The sequence below is a fragment of the Cricetulus griseus genome, chromosome 2, assembly GCF_003668045.3.
Source record: "Cricetulus griseus strain 17A/GY chromosome 2, alternate assembly CriGri-PICRH-1.0, whole genome shotgun sequence".
Lineage (NCBI taxonomy): Eukaryota > Metazoa > Chordata > Mammalia > Rodentia > Cricetidae > Cricetulus > Cricetulus griseus.
Genome location: NC_048595.1, coordinates 175,939,076 through 175,956,586, shown reverse-complemented (window position 1 = coordinate 175,956,586; position 17,511 = coordinate 175,939,076). Strand labels below are relative to the sequence as shown.

Below are 17,511 nucleotides of genomic sequence, written 5' to 3'. Positions count from 1 at the left end.
TTCATTTATAAAAAGAAACTATTGCTTCATTTCTGTGAAATTGAAACGAAGCCTTTTTCTCCTACTGAGAAAACAGCCAAGCCCAGGGCTCTAATTATCATGGGGGATAGTTTATGCCTCCACCATTTGTTCCTGGATTTTCCTGTAAAGCTACAATGCTGCTTAAACATTTCCATCCTCTTAGCTCCCTGTCACAATTTCACTGTGAAGACACTTCATTCTCACATCAGTGTGCTACTGGATTGTCACATGTCATTTAGGAAGAGACTGTTCAAAGGAGCTGGTTCCTTTGCCTGGATCAAGAGTGTCACAGCAGTGAAGAGGAAGATGCTGGGCTCGGGGCATTGCCACTTGTTTATGTGAGTTTGCTCATCTGGAGCATGCTGGAGCTACCCGGCACCAGAGCTTGACCTCTCAATGGACCCTGAGAACATTGTCCTAGACAACTGTCAGCTTCATATGAGTCCTGTGAGGGCAGCACATCATGGGGACAGCACATCACGGGAATTGCAAAGCAAGTATGTTTACATGTGTGACCAGTGACTGCACACTTACCAGCACACTACTGCTGCTGACAAATCCAAACGAGAACGAAAACAGAATCGAGCAAAAACAACAGTGTCGCCCATTCCCTTTGCCCTGTGTCTCTCTTGGTAAGATCCTGAACCAAGCCCTGGGTCCAGCATCACCAACCCATAGCCCTCTCTAGCATCCTAGGCCCTATCACAGGACTCAATCCATATCTGCTTCCTCCAGCTAATCTCCTGCCACCTCTATGAACTGTCCCCTCCCTGGAGGCTCTTTGACATCTTTTGTCAGTGACTACACTGTCTAACTGGTGAAGATGCTGGGCCCATAGGAGGAACGCTTGTAAGGGCATTGCTGATGGTAACCAGAAATATCAGTCTTAGGACTGGAGCGATGGTGCAGTGTTTAGAGCACTAACTGTTCTTCCAGAGGACCTGGGTTTGATTCCCAGAACCCACATGGTGGCTCACAACCTCCTGCAACTCAGTTACAGGGACCTGCTTCCTTCTTCTGGCCTCCAGGCATGCACAAGGTACACAGACACACGCTCAGGCCAGACATCTTTACACATAAAACAAAATACTGAAAAATAAATTAAAAATAAGAAATCTCAATTGTTCAACCATACTAGTATTAAACTCATTGTCATCTCAGATATCCCCCTTTTTTCCACTGGTGCATTGACCATCTTGGGAAAGATGGATTAATTTTGTTGAGATACACAGTGAGGAGCAGCAGCAGAGAAGGGCATATATTCTTCTCATAAACACTGGACCAGAAAAACTAAAAGTTTTTGTGTGTGACTCAAATATAACAATAGCAAAGTAATCAGCAAGAACTCTGGAATACAAGACCTCAAACTGAACCTGATTCCTTCTGAATTAACTCAACAAATGTGTGTGAATGTATGTCATATCACAAGAACATTGGCAGGCCCTGAACTGACAGCATGGAGGAAGACACTTGTTTTTCCAGAGCAGGAGAGGCTAAGAGGGAGGCAAATGCTTAAAAGGCTCAGGAAATGTGTGTGTGTGTGTGTGTGTGTGTGTGTGTGTGTGTGTGTAGTATAGCGTTTGTGCAGGTAGTCAGAGGGCAGCATCAAATGTTTCCTATATCATGCTACACCTTATTTTTTCTTTTTATAATTATAATTAGATCAGTTTCAAATTAGAAACAAGCTTCTTTTACATGTCAATCCCAGTTCCCTGTCTCTCCCTCCTCCCCTGTTCCCCTCATCCCCTATCCCAACCTCTTTCTGCTCCCCAGGGAGGGTGAGGCCTTTCATTGGGGATCTTCAGAGTCTGTCATTTGGAGTGGGGCATAGACCCTCCCCATGTGTCTAGGCTGCGAGAGTATCCGTCTATGTGGAGAGGGCTCCCAAAGTCCATTCGTGTACTAGGAATAAATACTGATCCACTGGGAGAGGCCTCATAGATTGCCCAGACCTCCAAACTGACATCCCTGTTCAGGGGGTCTGGAATAGTCCTATGCTGGTTTCCCAGCTATCAGTCTGGGGGTCTATGGGCTCCCCTTTGTTTAGGTCAGCTGTTTCTGTGGGTTTCTCCAACCTGATCTTGACCCCTTTGCTCATCACTCCTCCCTTTCTGCAACTGGATTCCAGAATTCAGCTCTGTATTTAGCTGTGGGTGTCTGCTTCTGCTTCTATCAGATACTGGATGAAGGCTCTAGGATGGCATATAAGGCTACACCTTATTTTTTGAGACAGGGTCTTTCATTTAACCTATAGCTTGCAGTTTAACTACACTCCTTGGTAAATAAGCTCTCAGGATCCACCTGTCTCTGAGCACTACACCACCAGCACTGGCGTGACTGATGCATACAGCTGCACCCAGCTTCCATGAGGTTACTAGAGACCCAAATTCAGGTTCTTATAATTATGTATTTTTTAAAACAATGAAACTAAACATGTGTTGTAAGAGATCAAGATACAGAGTGTACTTCTTTTCTTAGAGTAGTCATAGTAAATAATAATAATATATATAAAAAACAGTTTGAAAGCTGTTCTCTGGGGAAACTCTTTCCTATTGGGTGGGAGACCCTGGAGGGGAGGAGATGAACAATTTCTATGTTCAAATTTCTAAGAGCTAGGAGTGTTTCATAAGATATACTTCTCATATATCCAAAGGCATGTGCTATGGGTATGATGTAGCATGGGAGGTAGGCAGCAGGTTATTGTTTGCTCTCTCAACCACATGGCGAGAATATCCACATTCACTAAAACAATCTCCCCTAAACAAGCAGGTGAGTTTGGGTCAGGTCAGATTTACCACCAAAAATAAGGACAGACCTAGTTTTCGGTTGAATTTTGAAGTTGCAGGTCAAGGATATAAAAATCTTTACCTAAGTTAATTATATCTAGTGAATAATAAGCTATAAAAATACAATTGATACTGCTAAGGGAATAAAACAGTAGCTTATGATCGAAAACCTCACCGATGTTTTAATTGTCAGAGATAAGAAAAGCTCGGCACTAGAGACTATGGAAATCATGGTGTTATTAGGTAAAATGCAGGTTGATTATTTGTTTTACACTGACAATAACTGGCAGGTAGCATTAGCATAGTTGATTATTTGCTTTACACTGATAATAACTGTCGAGTAGCATTAGCACAGTTGGTTATTTGTTTTACACTGATAATAACTGGCAGGTAATATTAGCAGAGTTGGTTATTTGTTTCATACTGATAATAACTGGCAGGTAATGTTAGCATGGTTGGTTATTTGCTTCATACAGATAATAACTGGTGGGTGGCATTAGTATAGTTGATTATTTGTTTTTCACTGATAATAACTGGCGGGTAGCATTAGCATGTTACTTGGGATTTATAGGTAATCATTATCCTAAAGATTTCCCTTAAAGGAAATTAAAATCTAATGTCATTTGACAAACAGATACTATGTATATCTCAGAATTTGGACATTTAAAATATGTTCATGTAACAGTTGACACTTTTTCTGTTTGTTGTGCTTGCATATGATAGTTAGACTAGCCATGCAGGCAATACTTTCAACCTTGGCCTCTTTTAGAGCCACAATTTTCTCCTTAAAAAAAGATGTAGGAGACACAGAGGTCTTGGTGCTGCAGACAGGTAACCTGGAATGGAAAGCTGAGCACAACGGCGTGTCCCTTCAAGAGAAGGAATGAAGAGCCTATTTTCCACCCAGAAGACTGATGTGGATGTACTTTCTAGCCTGGTGACCTCTGTGCAAACTGTGCAGCTGTGATTTCCCAGTGCTGAACTCTCCTCCAGACCCTTCTGGTAAACTTGTTTTTCTCAGTCAATCTATAGGACTTATCTTCATGGAAAGTGTCGCATGTACTTTACAAAGAGTTTCAATGTAATCAGATCTTCTCTGTATTTAGCTTACTTTGCTCCTCAAGGATATTTGGATATGCTTTGTTGTGCATGTGGGACAGAGTTAAGTTAATCATCACAACAGTAGCTTTTCACAAGATTGTTCTGTGCTTAAATATGCCTTAAAATACTACTCGGGTTCAGACTCCCAAAGTTTAAAGCAACATTGGCTTCTGAGTTGCTTTGGGTCAAAGAGATACCACCCTATCCCACCCCTGTCAAACACACACACACACACACACACACACACACACACATTTTCAAGAAAAATTTTCATTTCCAGGGAACCTGTGCAGATCTTCTTGGGATCTCAGGGAAGCCTTAAAACACTAGTTCGTAAAGGAACATAAAGGCCAAAGACCATTACTGCACTTAAGAAAGAACAGAGCGAAACAGCCAAGCCACCAAAAGTGAACTCCTCTGAGTAGCTTTGAAGAGATGGAGAAGATCCCCCAGAAGGGATAAAAAGGAGGAGAAGAAAAGCCAAACCTGAGACAAGGTGGAAATGAAAAGTGAACAAACAGTAATAGTCCAATCTAACAAGACCTCGGGACAAACAGAAGGTCTTGGACAGGTCACAGCTGTGACATGAACCTGTTGAAAACAACATTGAAATTTTAGAAAGCATAGGAACAGCATTATGGCCACAGTCAAAAAGCCACTTGTCAAAAAGAAATAAAGCCTAGAGGTCCATGAGCCTTCCCCAACATCTCAACAGAAGCTGCTGCTGGCTCTCTCCCCGGGGAATTCCCTCCTCACAAAGTTTATGCCAAGGATAAAATTAACAATGCTGCATGTAGTGGGAACTGTTGCTTTTGTGAAACATTTTACTTGGAATTCTGGGAAATTGTGTTTTAACAGTTCAAGGTCAATGGCAAAAAGACTGAATTATGGGTTTGTGGCTAAGGTATTGGGAGACTTTCTGCTAAACAAAGATTTGTTATTTTCATAAATTAATAAAAGATAAGCACTCCTAGAATGAGACATAGCTATTGCAATTCATATGCCTTTATCTTTGAACCCCCCCCCCCCACACACATATTTTCAGTCTAGTTCGAAGATGGGAATATCAGCTCTGGCTGGGCCACATTTCCCAGCCACATTCATACTCACACAGATCAAGTCACACCCATCTTGTGTATTGCTCTTGCAGTCCCGGTATACCCATCTCCTACCCAGTAAAAATAGGAACCTTCCAAGTTCACCAAGATGCAAACTTCTTCCTCAGTTCTATCCCTTGATTATAGCCCAACTCTGCTTTTGTCTGCAAGGTCCTTAGTGATTCAGTCCAATGCTGGGTACCCTGTCTGGTACTGTTACATGCCCTAACAGTACACTGGATTTCTCTGGGTTCTCTAAAAGACATGATTTGAAATACTGCTTCTGCATGGTTGCCTCTCCCCTTAGATAATCAGATGGCTTCTGTTGGCTCAGAAACATGTGCCTCTGAAGTGTTTATAGACCATGGGCTATAGGCTCCTTCTGGCTTGATGGGCAGAGCAAGTCAGTGGCCTTGTGACCCTATTCAGTGACTGTATCAGAGATTCTAACTAGGACAGGGTGTTGGGAGACACTGCTGCTTGGTGACATTCCAAATCAGGCAGGGCAGCACAGCAACACAGCTGTGGGACTGACTGTGACAATGCCTATCCCATGCAGAGGAAGAATAGATCTCTGTACTCTGCACTGGGAATAAGTAGACTCCATGGCCCTGTAGACTTCTTCCCTAACTTTTAGGCAACAAATAGAGTTGGTTTTGCTTTTTGTACCTCCCCCATTAAGGGAATGGCTGTGAAAACATACAATATCACTTCCAGTAAAAAGGCAACAGCCACTCTGACTGTGTGTCCCAGAAATAGTGAATGAGCCAAACAGAGAAGCACTAACATGCCTAGAAATATTTTTCTTCAAGAAGTTAAACACCTGTTTTGTGAAAGTGCTGGTGACCTTCCAGCAGCCTAGGGCAAAGCCTGAGCTCTCAGTTTCACATCTTCGAAGACCGAGGTTCCCCCCTTCTCCTTGCATTGTGGTCTATGTCCATTAGTGTTCCGATGCATAAATGTTAGTAACTTCATTGCAATTACCTTCTACCCCCTATGGGATTCGAGTATCTTTGTGGAGTTCTAAGTAAGTAAATTTAACTGGTCAGAACAGAGTTCAGGGGATTTCAAACCCAAATATTTCTCATGATGCCCCAGTGAAAACAATCTCTTCCCTCTTTATGGCAAGCAGATCAATACAATGAATCTGGCACAAGTCCTTGCAGTCCTGTGAGGCTCGGCTGTATCTAAATTCCATGCTTGAACTTCCCTATGTCACTGGTGTGTGCACCTATTGGTATTTTCCATCCGTCCCCTGAAAGCCACCCTCTCAGACCTCTCAGTACTCACACAGCAGATAGGAGATGCTTGCATCCCACTTAGGGCTCTACTCTGCTGTGTGCATGTCCTGATGGGAGCAGGCTACAGTTGGAATTTGTTCTGTTGTTTGATAAAGTCTCAAAGAATATCATTTATATTTAACTAAAATTATACACAATGTATATGTGTATAATTATACACACATACACACAAATCTTAAAGAAAGTTAAGTCATTTGTGCTAAAAATGCTGCCCATAAGAACTACAGACTATTAACAACAACAACATTGAAACAGAAGAAGGCACAAGAAACCTCCTTTTAAATGACTGGTCAGGGCAGTCTAAGTGACAGCCAAAACAATATAAATTATAGATAAAGTTCTTGGCTGCTCCTAAAGAGCTTAGGGTAGCCCCTTATTGCTGAAGACACCAAGCACATAACACACAGGACTTGGATGATCTGAGCTGATCTGAAAGATTCTTTCCTGTGATACAGTTTCCATGGTTCCAAAAGATACTATGTAGGTTGCCTAGAGGGAAGCAATTAAACAGTCCTACTAAGCAACATCTACAACCCATGGTAATTACAGGCATGGCAAGATATGCATAAATGTGTAATAGTGATACTCACATATTGGTGGCAACCAACAGCTATCTAACTGGATTCAAGGTCCAGTAAACAGGAGGAAAATTATGCCTGGTACTGGAAAACTACCAGTTTCTGGGGAGAAAGCAGGGTCATGGACCTTAGAAAAGAATCTACCACCCAATACTAGACCAGCATAATTCTTTACCCAATCAATCAAATCCCCCGCCTTCTTTTTTGTTGTTGTTTTGTTTTGTTTATGAGACAGAGTTTCTCTGTATAGCATTGCTGACTGTCCTGGAACTTGCATTGTAGACCAGGCTAGCCTCAAACTCACAGAGATCCACCTGACCCTGTCTCTCAAGTGCTAAAATTAAAGGGGTGCACCACCACCATCTGGTTCTAATCTTCCATCTTTAAAGATTTCTCTGGTATAGATGATGCTTTCTGAGATTTGTCCAAACTCTACACATACTTCTGAGTATTAAAAAAATTCATGGAAGTCTAGTTTGCTGGTTGTTTTATATGTCCTTTGTATCATTATATTGCACAAAGCACTTATGGAAGAGGTAACGGCTTTACTTAGAAGAAATATGTACACAGTAAAATCAGTTTTGCAAGGCTTCAAGGATGAGCTGATACAAGGAAGATGCTACAATATGGCATGAAGGTTGGGTGCTCTCTGCAGAAACTGCAACTAGAAGGGATAGTGAGAGCAGAAAGTGCTCATGGGAGGAGAATTTACTGGAGAAACAGTATCGAAGGCCTTGAATATTATACTGGGTGTTGAAAGCAGAGAAATCCCTGAGTGAGTGAAGTCCCAAGTGAATGTGTATGTTGACACAAGCCAACATGTCAAAGACCCCAGAGCCCCAGAAGGAAGGAAGAATAAAAAAGCCTTCTCCCCAGAGGTGAAGCTCAGCAGAAACAGCATAGCCTTCCCTTCTGGTCCATAAGTGGATGTTGACAGTATATGCAGAAAATGCAGAGCTTTCTCCCTCCTGAATGTCCACAGGCTGAAAACTGCTCCCATAAAGAGATTGCATGCCTACTGAGATTAGCTAAATCTGTCCCCAGGTCCAGCTGGACAGCATAAGCCCTTTGTTTACTGGTGGGTAAGCAATAACCCTGCCTCTGTGATTCAGCTGTATGCAACAGCCCTGCCTCTCTGTACACTCTTTATTATAAACAGGCTGATCAGGGTGGCAGAGCTAAAGCAAAAGCCATCCAATCCCAGCTTTCTGTCTGTTTTTGTCTTTTCTTCATTCCCTCATTGTCCAAATCAGGTCTGTCCCCAGAGCCATGCTTGACTCTGCAAATGGGGACTTGGAATTAATTCCACAGAGAAGCAAATGGCCCACTTACAGCTGCATTTAAGTTTTCTAAAACTTAAATGAGGGATGAGGGAAAATTCCCTCTTGAGCAAGGAAAGGCTATAAGGTGTTCCTAGGGAATGAGGGCTTGATCCTATGGGATAATAACAATAACTGGTATGTGGAAAGAAGGACCAGGGGCTGGAGTCCTTCAGACATGGGAGAGTGTTCTCTCCCAAGGATGATAAGCAGCATGGAATGGGAGGATGCCAAATGGTGGGAAGGAGGTATGCTGGCCCCACCCTCTGGGAGTCAAGCCTGGTGAAAGTTTCTTTGGGTCTTTTAGCCACTGAGAGAGGAGTAGCTGAGATGAACATGAGAGTAGACAGGAAGGAAACATGGTATTTAGTAGTCATGGAAGGTCTTTCTGTCTCCTCTACCCACTACCTATGGCAGGAAGCCACAAAGTTACAGGTCCGATGATGTAATTGTTTGTTAGGCAGTTGGTGTACATTTAGGAAGGTTTGTATCAAAGTGTGAGTATGCTTCTGAGGGTTGGAGCATTTGCCACCATCTTAAGGGAAAACTGACCATCCCTATTAATGGCAGCTTCATAGAGGCTGCCATTTCATCTGAGTAAAATGTCTTTGTCCCTAGCTAAGGTGTGTCACTGATGGAGGCAAAGGGAAACTACTTTAAGTTAATGAGAGTTGTGAAAGATTTGGTTGCAGAATATACATAGAATGCAGATCAATACAAATACAAACTTGTAGATATGCAACTATCAACACAGTTCTCCCAAACACTGCCATTCCTAGAGCCCATGCCTCAGTTCTACCCTGCATCAATTGCCATCTCATATTTTCCATCCAGCGTGCTGCTAACACCCAGACTTGAACTCCCTAAGGGATATGTTCTACAGCTTGTCTGTTCACACTACTAGTGAAACCTAAGCCACCACAGGGATATCTCCAGCCCAGGTCATGGTGCCAATGTAAACACCCGGAACCCTGCTTTAGTTATGACCACTGCTATTTATTGCCTCCAGGACCCTAAGCTAAAGTGACCCAATCTGATAAAGATGGAGCTTAAAAACTAGGAGATACTTTCCTCCAGTCATGTTTTTGAAAGAAATGTTTTAATTAAGCATTACATTTTTTTCTAAAGAAAAGCGGATCATTTTACCAGATGCCTATTAAGTGATAGCCCTGCTGGGACGAGTGAAGGTCAAGATGATTATTTCACAAGCTGGTAACTAAAGTTCTAGGTAAAACTCAACATTTCAAAATGTAAATCACCTGCATTGATTTTACACACACACACACACACACACACACACACACACACACACACACACACCACATGTATATTCACACACATTCAACACACACCACACCCCTGCACACATACTCAGAGATAGACACACACAGAGAAACCAGCAGAAAATATCCTCTCCTTCTCCCTCTCCCTCCTGCCTCTCTCTCTCTTTCCCTCCCCCTCATTTCCTGAATACAGTCTCTCACTATATCCAAAGCTCAATGCTTCAGCTAGGATGCTGGATGGTTGAGCTCTCATGATCTGCTTGTCCCACCTCCTCCTCACCCCCCCCCATCATACTGTACCTGTGTGCTGGGATTTTTGTAGGTCCCCATGCTTGCAAAGAAGTCCTCTTATTCACTGAAACATCTGCCTAGCCCCTTACTCTAGCCCCTACTCCTGCCTACACCCTAGCCCCTTGCTCAAGCCACTACCCTAGCCCCCATCCTAGCCCCTTACTCTGACCCCTTCCCTAGCCACTACATAGTCCCTTCCTCTAGCTCCTACCCTGGCCCCTGCACAACAGGGGTAACCTACCACAGCCACAGGTTGCTTCATCATCTAGCAAGGTGCTGTGAGGTAATGGTGCGAAAATGATAGATCCATGTTGAAGCCCACTGTAGTAGTTTGAATGTAAGTGGCCCACATAACCCCATAATCCCATAATCCCATAGGGAGTGGCACAATTAGGAGGTGGGGCTTTGTTGGAGTGGGTGTGGCATTGTTGGAGGAAGTATGTCACTGTGGGGGTGGGCTTTGAGGTTTCATAATCTCAGGATACCACCCAGTGTGTTAGCTGACTTCCTGTTACCTGCAAGATGTAGTAGTCTTAGCTCCAGCACACATCTGCATGCATGCCACCATGTTCAGAACGTCTGAAACTGTAAGCAAACCCCCTCAATTAAATGTTTTCTTTGTAAGAGTTACCATGGCCGTGGTGTCTTTTCACAGCAATAAAACCCGAAACTAAGACACCTATTAGCCAAATTCTGTAGCCAAACACCCTGTGCATCCCTGTCAGGAAGCCATTCATTCATCCTATATCCATCTGATTAGCTAGCTCATGTGGGTACTATGGTACAAAGATCAGTCTACCTTAGATGATTAAGGATTTTCCTGTGTAAAGGAGGGGACACATGGAAATGAGTTTCCAGATAGTGTATTACATCCCATAATAGGAAAGCTTGAGAGCTGCCATGGGGAAGTCTGGGCATAAGCTGTCAGGAAAGGCTTCACCACGAAGTCAGTAATGATTAGGATAGTCCCAACAGGTGGATGTTTCTCTATAGTGGGTGTAGCGAGCCTGACAGCCAGCAGAAGGCTGTAGGATGCTGTAAGTCTCCCCATGGATAGAACCAAGCCTTTGGATCGTGTATACCTACATCATGAACAATTCTAGGAGAACATGTGTTCATCATGGCAGGCTATTTTTGGTGTTTTATTTTATACTTAAAATTGTTCTTTTGGAGTGACAAGGTGTTTCATTCCAGGATCGTATGAAAGCATCAAATAAAACACATACAATTATGTTAACAATGATGTCGTCTGTGTTCAGGAGTGATAACACACATTTACTGAGAATAAAACCTTGGCTTTTTAAGTGAAAATGGGCAAGAGATCAGTAAAAGCCTGTTATTTTTAAACAGGCAGCAGTCAGCTTGACCTGAAAGCAGGAACCTGTCGTTCTGTGGGCAGGCTGCTGGGCTCCAGGCTAATTACCTGATGAATATTTATTTTTCTCAGATGAAACCTGCAGCTTGCTCTGGAAGGAGAAAACACATCTAGACCCTATTCTGATCCTACTGTGGTGCCTTTTGCTATCATGCTGTCACCTTTTGGCCCTTATCCCAAATAGAGCATGAGATGCAGCAGCAAATGCTTCTTGCAGGAAGAGGCATTTAAAACCCAGTACACAGCTGTCCAAGCACATTGGACCTTACTGAAGCACAAGCACTACTACCATTGACACTTGGCATAGATGCACACTTGACATGAATGCATGCTCCTAAAAGAGTTCCAGGGTCTTCATCACTTTGTGTCCAAATGAGACCCAGACCTTTGCTGTGTTAAGCCACTGAAAATTTGGGCCATCCTAGTTCATAACTTACTTAGAACAGGGAGAATGCCTCTGACTTTACTCAGTCACACCCGTCTAGAATAACTGTAACTAGGCTGGCAGACGACTCTGAGTTATAAATATTTATATTTATATCTATGAAAATCTGTACAGAAAAGCAAGGTTTCTGATTGAAACCCAATTACATTAAGCATGTTTCTTCTATGTTAACAAATAGAGTTGGCTCTTGCTATATGGATATTAATATTGTAATATTTGGGGGGACAACCAACAAATACAAAGGCCAGCGATGAAGAAAAGAAGCCAGGAAGGGTTGTGGGACACTGATCTAAATAAAGAAGCCATTAAAACCAAGAAAAGTGACATTTTTGATGGGATCAGGAGATTTAAATATTGATAGGGCCTTCAGTGATCCTAAGACTCACACAAAAGAAGGATCAAAGGAAAGGTTCTTGCAGAGACACCAGACTGCATCTTTCCTCATTCTTTGTGGGGTTGGCTAACCCCACATATCTTTAGGCTCACCTCCATGATATCCTTAGTAATTAACTATAAGTTTCAAAAACTAAACTGTGATGGTGCTGGGAGAGGAGACATGAGTACAGGGAAATAAGTCTTTAAATCTGCTTATGAAAATGGAAAAGCTGATGATGTCACAGTGGGCCTGGTGAAGTCTTCCATCACTACTGAAAAGATAATGAAGAATTTCTAAGTATACTATTATTTCCTTTGTATGTTTCCAGTACTCTGTTGGCTTGGTACATCAAATTTTAAATAAAATGATCTAGTAAAAATATACTTTTGAAACTTCTCTCTGATTCAATGACTAGGTCCACATTGAAGGTTCTACATGGGATGCCACATGCCTCTGGGAGAAAGTCATTTGCTATGTCTGCCCCCTTCAGTTCCAAGGGCAGGTAGCTCAGAGGAGCAGCACTGACCAGACACTGCTAACACCTTCCTGATGCTACTGGGAGTCATCTCCTTTTCTTTTGGGGAGATGGCAGTGTGGAAATGCTTACGATTAAGTGACAGGATTTTAATATATTTGTATTATAACAAGGTGATGAAGGCAAGAGAAGGTCAACTCTACTTGCTAGAGTTCTTTGGTTATAGAGCTCATCTTTCAGACTATTTTGTGGCCCAAGAAGCATCCTCACATCAATGCTCATTTTTTTCCTTATTTCTCCTCTGTGTAGAGGTGGGGATTTTTATCTTATTTGTATTTTATGTTTTGGTTTTTTTTGAGACAGGTCTCTTGTAATCCAGACTGGCCTCAGACTCCCCATATACCTGAGGCAGGCCTTGAACTACCGATTTTCCTGCCTCTCTCTCTCTCTCTCAGGTGTTAAGATTACTAAGCAAGGATTTTATAAAATAAAGCTCTAACTTTACAAAGACAGTGAAGCTCAGAGACATAAAAATGGCATCATATCCAAGGTCACAAAGTCACAGTAGTGATGGCAAGACTATTGATTCACAAGGGAAAAACCACTTAGAATAAAACGGGGACAGTAGTGGCTAAATGTGAGCTATGCTAATCCCTACTTACCTTTCAAAGCCAATCTGCCGGAATGTCTTTTCCCACGTTGAACCTGCAAGGTAAGGAGATCACAGTCAGGCCACTCATGGACTCAGTTTCACTCTGCTGCCTTGCATTTCTGTGAAATGACTTTCTCCCTCAAAGTCATTGCTCCCACATCCGGTCTGCAGATGGCCTTTTGCATATTTTGTTTTTCCTTTCATTTCATGCTTAATTAATAATATAGTGATACAAAGATAATTAGATTCCTTACATCAAATATTCATCATCCCTTTGTAATGCAAACATTCAAAATCCTCACTCATGGCTATTTTGAAAAATATAGCAATTTATTGTTCTGTTGAATTAAATAATGTGCAATGCAACATCAGAGTTGACCTCTTCCATCAAATTGTAATTTTGTCCTTGACCACTCTCCCCTCCACATCCTCTCCAGCTTCTAGTAACACCATTTTACTCTTCCTCGATAAGTTTTCCTAGATGCCACAAATGTTACAAAAGCAAAATCAGACAAATGGAATTACATCAAACTGAAGTTGGCAAGCAACCACACTCCAGACAGCTCAGTGTGGACAGTTGGGAAAAATGAGTCCCATTCTCATTAAAAATAATGTAATGAAAAATAAATGTAATGAGGTCTGGGAAGATGGCTGGATCCTTAAAGTATTTTCCCTGCAAACATGAGGACCAAAGATGGGACCCACACAAGCCACAGGCGTGCTAGCTTTTATTAAGTACTATTCTGGTGAATACTGTGCATGTGCTGAAGTTAGGGGTTTGTGATAACTCGGTAATTTCTCATTTTTATTTTATTCACAATGTCAAATAGTTCCCCACCCGGTCCTCAGTTTATAAGTTGTTTATGCACCAGCTGATAATCACCAGAGATCACTTCCAGTTATTTACTGATGCTTTATTCTGCAAGAACGAGTTTAGAATTCAACCTGGAGTCTCCAGAGGCTGCTAAGAAGTTGTTCACAAGTGTGAGGAAACTAGGCTAGTACTGAAATCACTTTCTTGAGAACATTGCCTCAAATACTTTATCTCCAAATTGCCACAGAGATGTCCAGGGGCAGGTGGGCTTCCTAGAGGACAGGGGATCACACAGGACCAAGGAACTGCAGAGGTTGTCTGGATTAATCTCAAGAGAGGTGGCATTAGTCTTGAGGGATCATAAAATAGTTCTTCAACAGGAGGATGAATCTCTGTTAATTTGTCACAATGGAGTGTTTTGGATATTTTGACAAACTAATTTGTGAGACGAATGACAGACTGATTTAAACCAAATTCACAGGTATTTTCTAGAATGATGTCACTGAGGTGCAGCTGGATTCCAATTTACTATGTGAATGGGACTTAAGTCTAATCAGGCTAGGAATTTCTCTTGACACCAGTCCAGAGAAGTGGCCTGCATCTAAAGATCTTCCTTCCTGGGGATGTCATGCACGATGATGGAACATCCTTATCTCAAGAATTCTTGGAAGAGAATGATCTACTCCAGAAATCCTACCAGTTCAGACATTGGTAAATACAGCCTGTGGATAGAAACCAGGTGCTTGAGCTAGCTGTCGCCTGGAGCACGTTATAAGGTGAGAATGATGGTTTCTGTTAGAGAAGGAAGCTGCCAATCAGGAGCAGAGCAAGGATGAGTACCAGTGAGGTGATGGTGAGAGGGCTTGATGCTATTCTTCCTGACCTCTGCTTCCAATGAAAACCAAAATATCTTAATTTTCCTCCATTTCCATCATTTTCCAGATCTTCTCCAATGTATTCTCAGTTTTTTCCCTTCTTTTAATTCTAAACAAACCTCTTTTCTAACTGATTTATTGTCAAGGTAAAATGTAAATGATTTTGAACATGTAGCTTTCACTAAGAAACAGGGCCTAAGAGATTTCTGAAAAATGCAAATTTAATCTAACAAGCAAGACAAAATCATATCTTTGGGCTCAAGATGCCCAGTACTCTTTGTAATAAATGTGACTGAGCCACTGTCCATGTACCGTGGAGACAGTAGAATAGCCAAGCCACTGGTCCATGTACCGAGGAGACAGTAGAATAGCCAAGCCACTGGTCCATGTACCGAGGAGACAGTAGATGCCTTTCATCTGTCCTGAAGTATCTTGATGTCTTTCACATCACAGGCTCATCCACTTTTGCTATTGGTACTTGCTTACCCTCTGATTGTGCTAGAAATGGGTCTAGATACATTAAAATATGGTTTCTGCCCCTAAGCCCCAAATACCTTGGAGGTTTGGGTTTTTATGTCCTTGGTGAGCACTTAGTCATGATAAAACAAGAAATTCTCAATAAATGGAACAGACATACCCAGATCCTTTGGCACAGAGGATATTTCTGGCAGCTCATTATGCAGTTGTTGAAGAATTCTTTTAAAGCCATTAGCCCTGGTCTATGGCAGTAAGTTGATATTATTTGACTTTGCCAGTGCAGCCCCACATGTCAAAAACAGCAGAGAAAACAAAAGCACATGGACAACTTCCTCGATTGAACACTCTTCAAATGAGATTTACAGGGGTCCCTCACCTGTGGTTTTCCATGCTACAGTACCAGTAAACCACAGTCATCTGTGGTCTAAAATATTAAATGGAAAATTCCAGAACTAAACGGCTCACACGTTTTAAATGACTTTCATTACAGTAGGTTGTCATAATTATTCTATTTTATGAGCTGTTATTGTCATTAACCTTATTGAGCCTCTTGTAGAAGTAACACTTTATGGTAAGTACATATATAAGAGAAAACACATAATTTGTGCTATTCTCATTGGGAGTCTTGGAACATGTACCCGTAGGTAAGGAGGATCACTGTCCCCACAAGAGAGTCTAAAATAGGCTGTATTTTCTAGAAGGCAGCAAGACAAAGAAAGTCCTAGCATACAGAAAGGGATGAAATTCCTAACAGTGTTTATCCTTTCCAATCTTGGCCATGGATTATGATTCTTCACTTTTAAAACTGCCTGTTAGTGCATCAACATCCTATTCAACAGAATCGTAATCTAGAGAAGACGGTAGAGCGCAGATGGAGTCAAGCTGAAGTCTAATGACATTCACTTAAAGAGAAAGCTCCAATATCTGGCCCGTGTATTCCCTGTGTGACAATACTCCACAGCACCTCCAGGCTGATCCTCGGGAGTTAATTCCTACAGAAAATGGACATGCTGTCTCCCCAGAAGATGTGTCAGCCATTGATTCTCCTCCTCCTCCTCCTCCTCCTCCTCCTCCTCCTCCTCCTCCTCCTCCTCCTCCTCCTCCTCCTCCTCCTCCTTCCTCTTCTGTTTTTCGAGACAGGGTTTCTCTGTGTAGCTTTGGAGCCTATCCTGGCACTCACTCTGGAGACCAGGCTCAGCCATTGCTTCTTACATGCAAAGAATGCTCTACCGCTTATTCTCATCCTGTAGCTCTGTCTGATTATTAGCTTTTTAAAACTTATATTGGTTTATTTGTGTGTGTGTGTGTGTGTGTGTGTGTGTGTGTGTGTGTGTGTGTGTGTGTGTGTGTGTGTGTGTGTGTGTATGTGGTTTGTGCGTTCACGTGCATGCATGCTCTTACCTGCTGAGTGATTTACCAGCCCTTTATTAGTGAGATTTTATTCTTTAATAGATTCTTTTCATACAGTATATTTTGATTATGGTTTCCCTCTTCCAACTCCTTCCAGATCTGCCCTACTTCCCCATCCATCCAAACCCACACCCTTTCTTTCTCTCTCTTCCTTCCTTCCTTCTTTTCTCTTTCTTTCTTTCATCCTTTCTTTCTTATTCTCTTTCTTCCTCTCTCCTCTTTCTTTCATTAGAATACAAACAGGCATCTAAAACAACAACAACAACAATAATGATAATAATAATAAAAACAAAACAAAATTGGACAAAATAGACAAACAGGGAGGAAAAGAGCCAAAGAAAAGTCACAAGAAACACACAGAGACTCTAAGACACACATTTGCATAACAGAAAACTCATAAAAAATGAAAGGGACCTGTAAGATTAAAAATAAAAGAAAAAATTCCAAAACTAACTTTCTGTTGGAAAAAAAGTTTTCCTTTGTGAGTGGTTATCATTTGGAGCTAGCTTATGGGCTGGGGATGGGGGCCTATGTCCACTTCCCCTCTCAGCACTGGGACCATATCTGGCTTCAACCTGTGCAGGCCCTGTACATGCTGGCTGTCTCTGTGATTTCATATGTCCATATGCTGTGTTTAGAAGCCCTTGCTTCCTTAGCATCCTCCATCCCTTCTGGCTCTTACACTCTTTCTGACCTCTCTTCCACAGAGGTCCCTGAGCCCTGAGGGGAGGAATTTGATGGAGACATCACATTTAGGTTAAATGTTCCAAGGTTTCTTACTCTCTGCATATTGTCTGGCTGTGGGTCTCCGTATTTTCTTGCATTTGCTGTTGGA

General features: G+C 42.1%; 1 protein-coding gene across 1 annotated transcript in view; it reads right to left on the bottom strand.

Annotated features, from left to right (window-relative positions):
* The window catches only part of Piezo2 (piezo type mechanosensitive ion channel component 2), a 366,290-nt gene that overhangs the window by 158,463 nt on the left and 190,316 nt on the right, over window positions 1-17,511 (bottom strand). Inside the window, exon 5 of the mRNA XM_035438719.1 lies at window positions 13,111-13,153. Coding sequence (XP_035294610.1) covers window positions 13,111-13,153 — 43 coding nt within the window. The remainder of the gene's footprint in view (window positions 1-13,110; window positions 13,154-17,511) is intronic.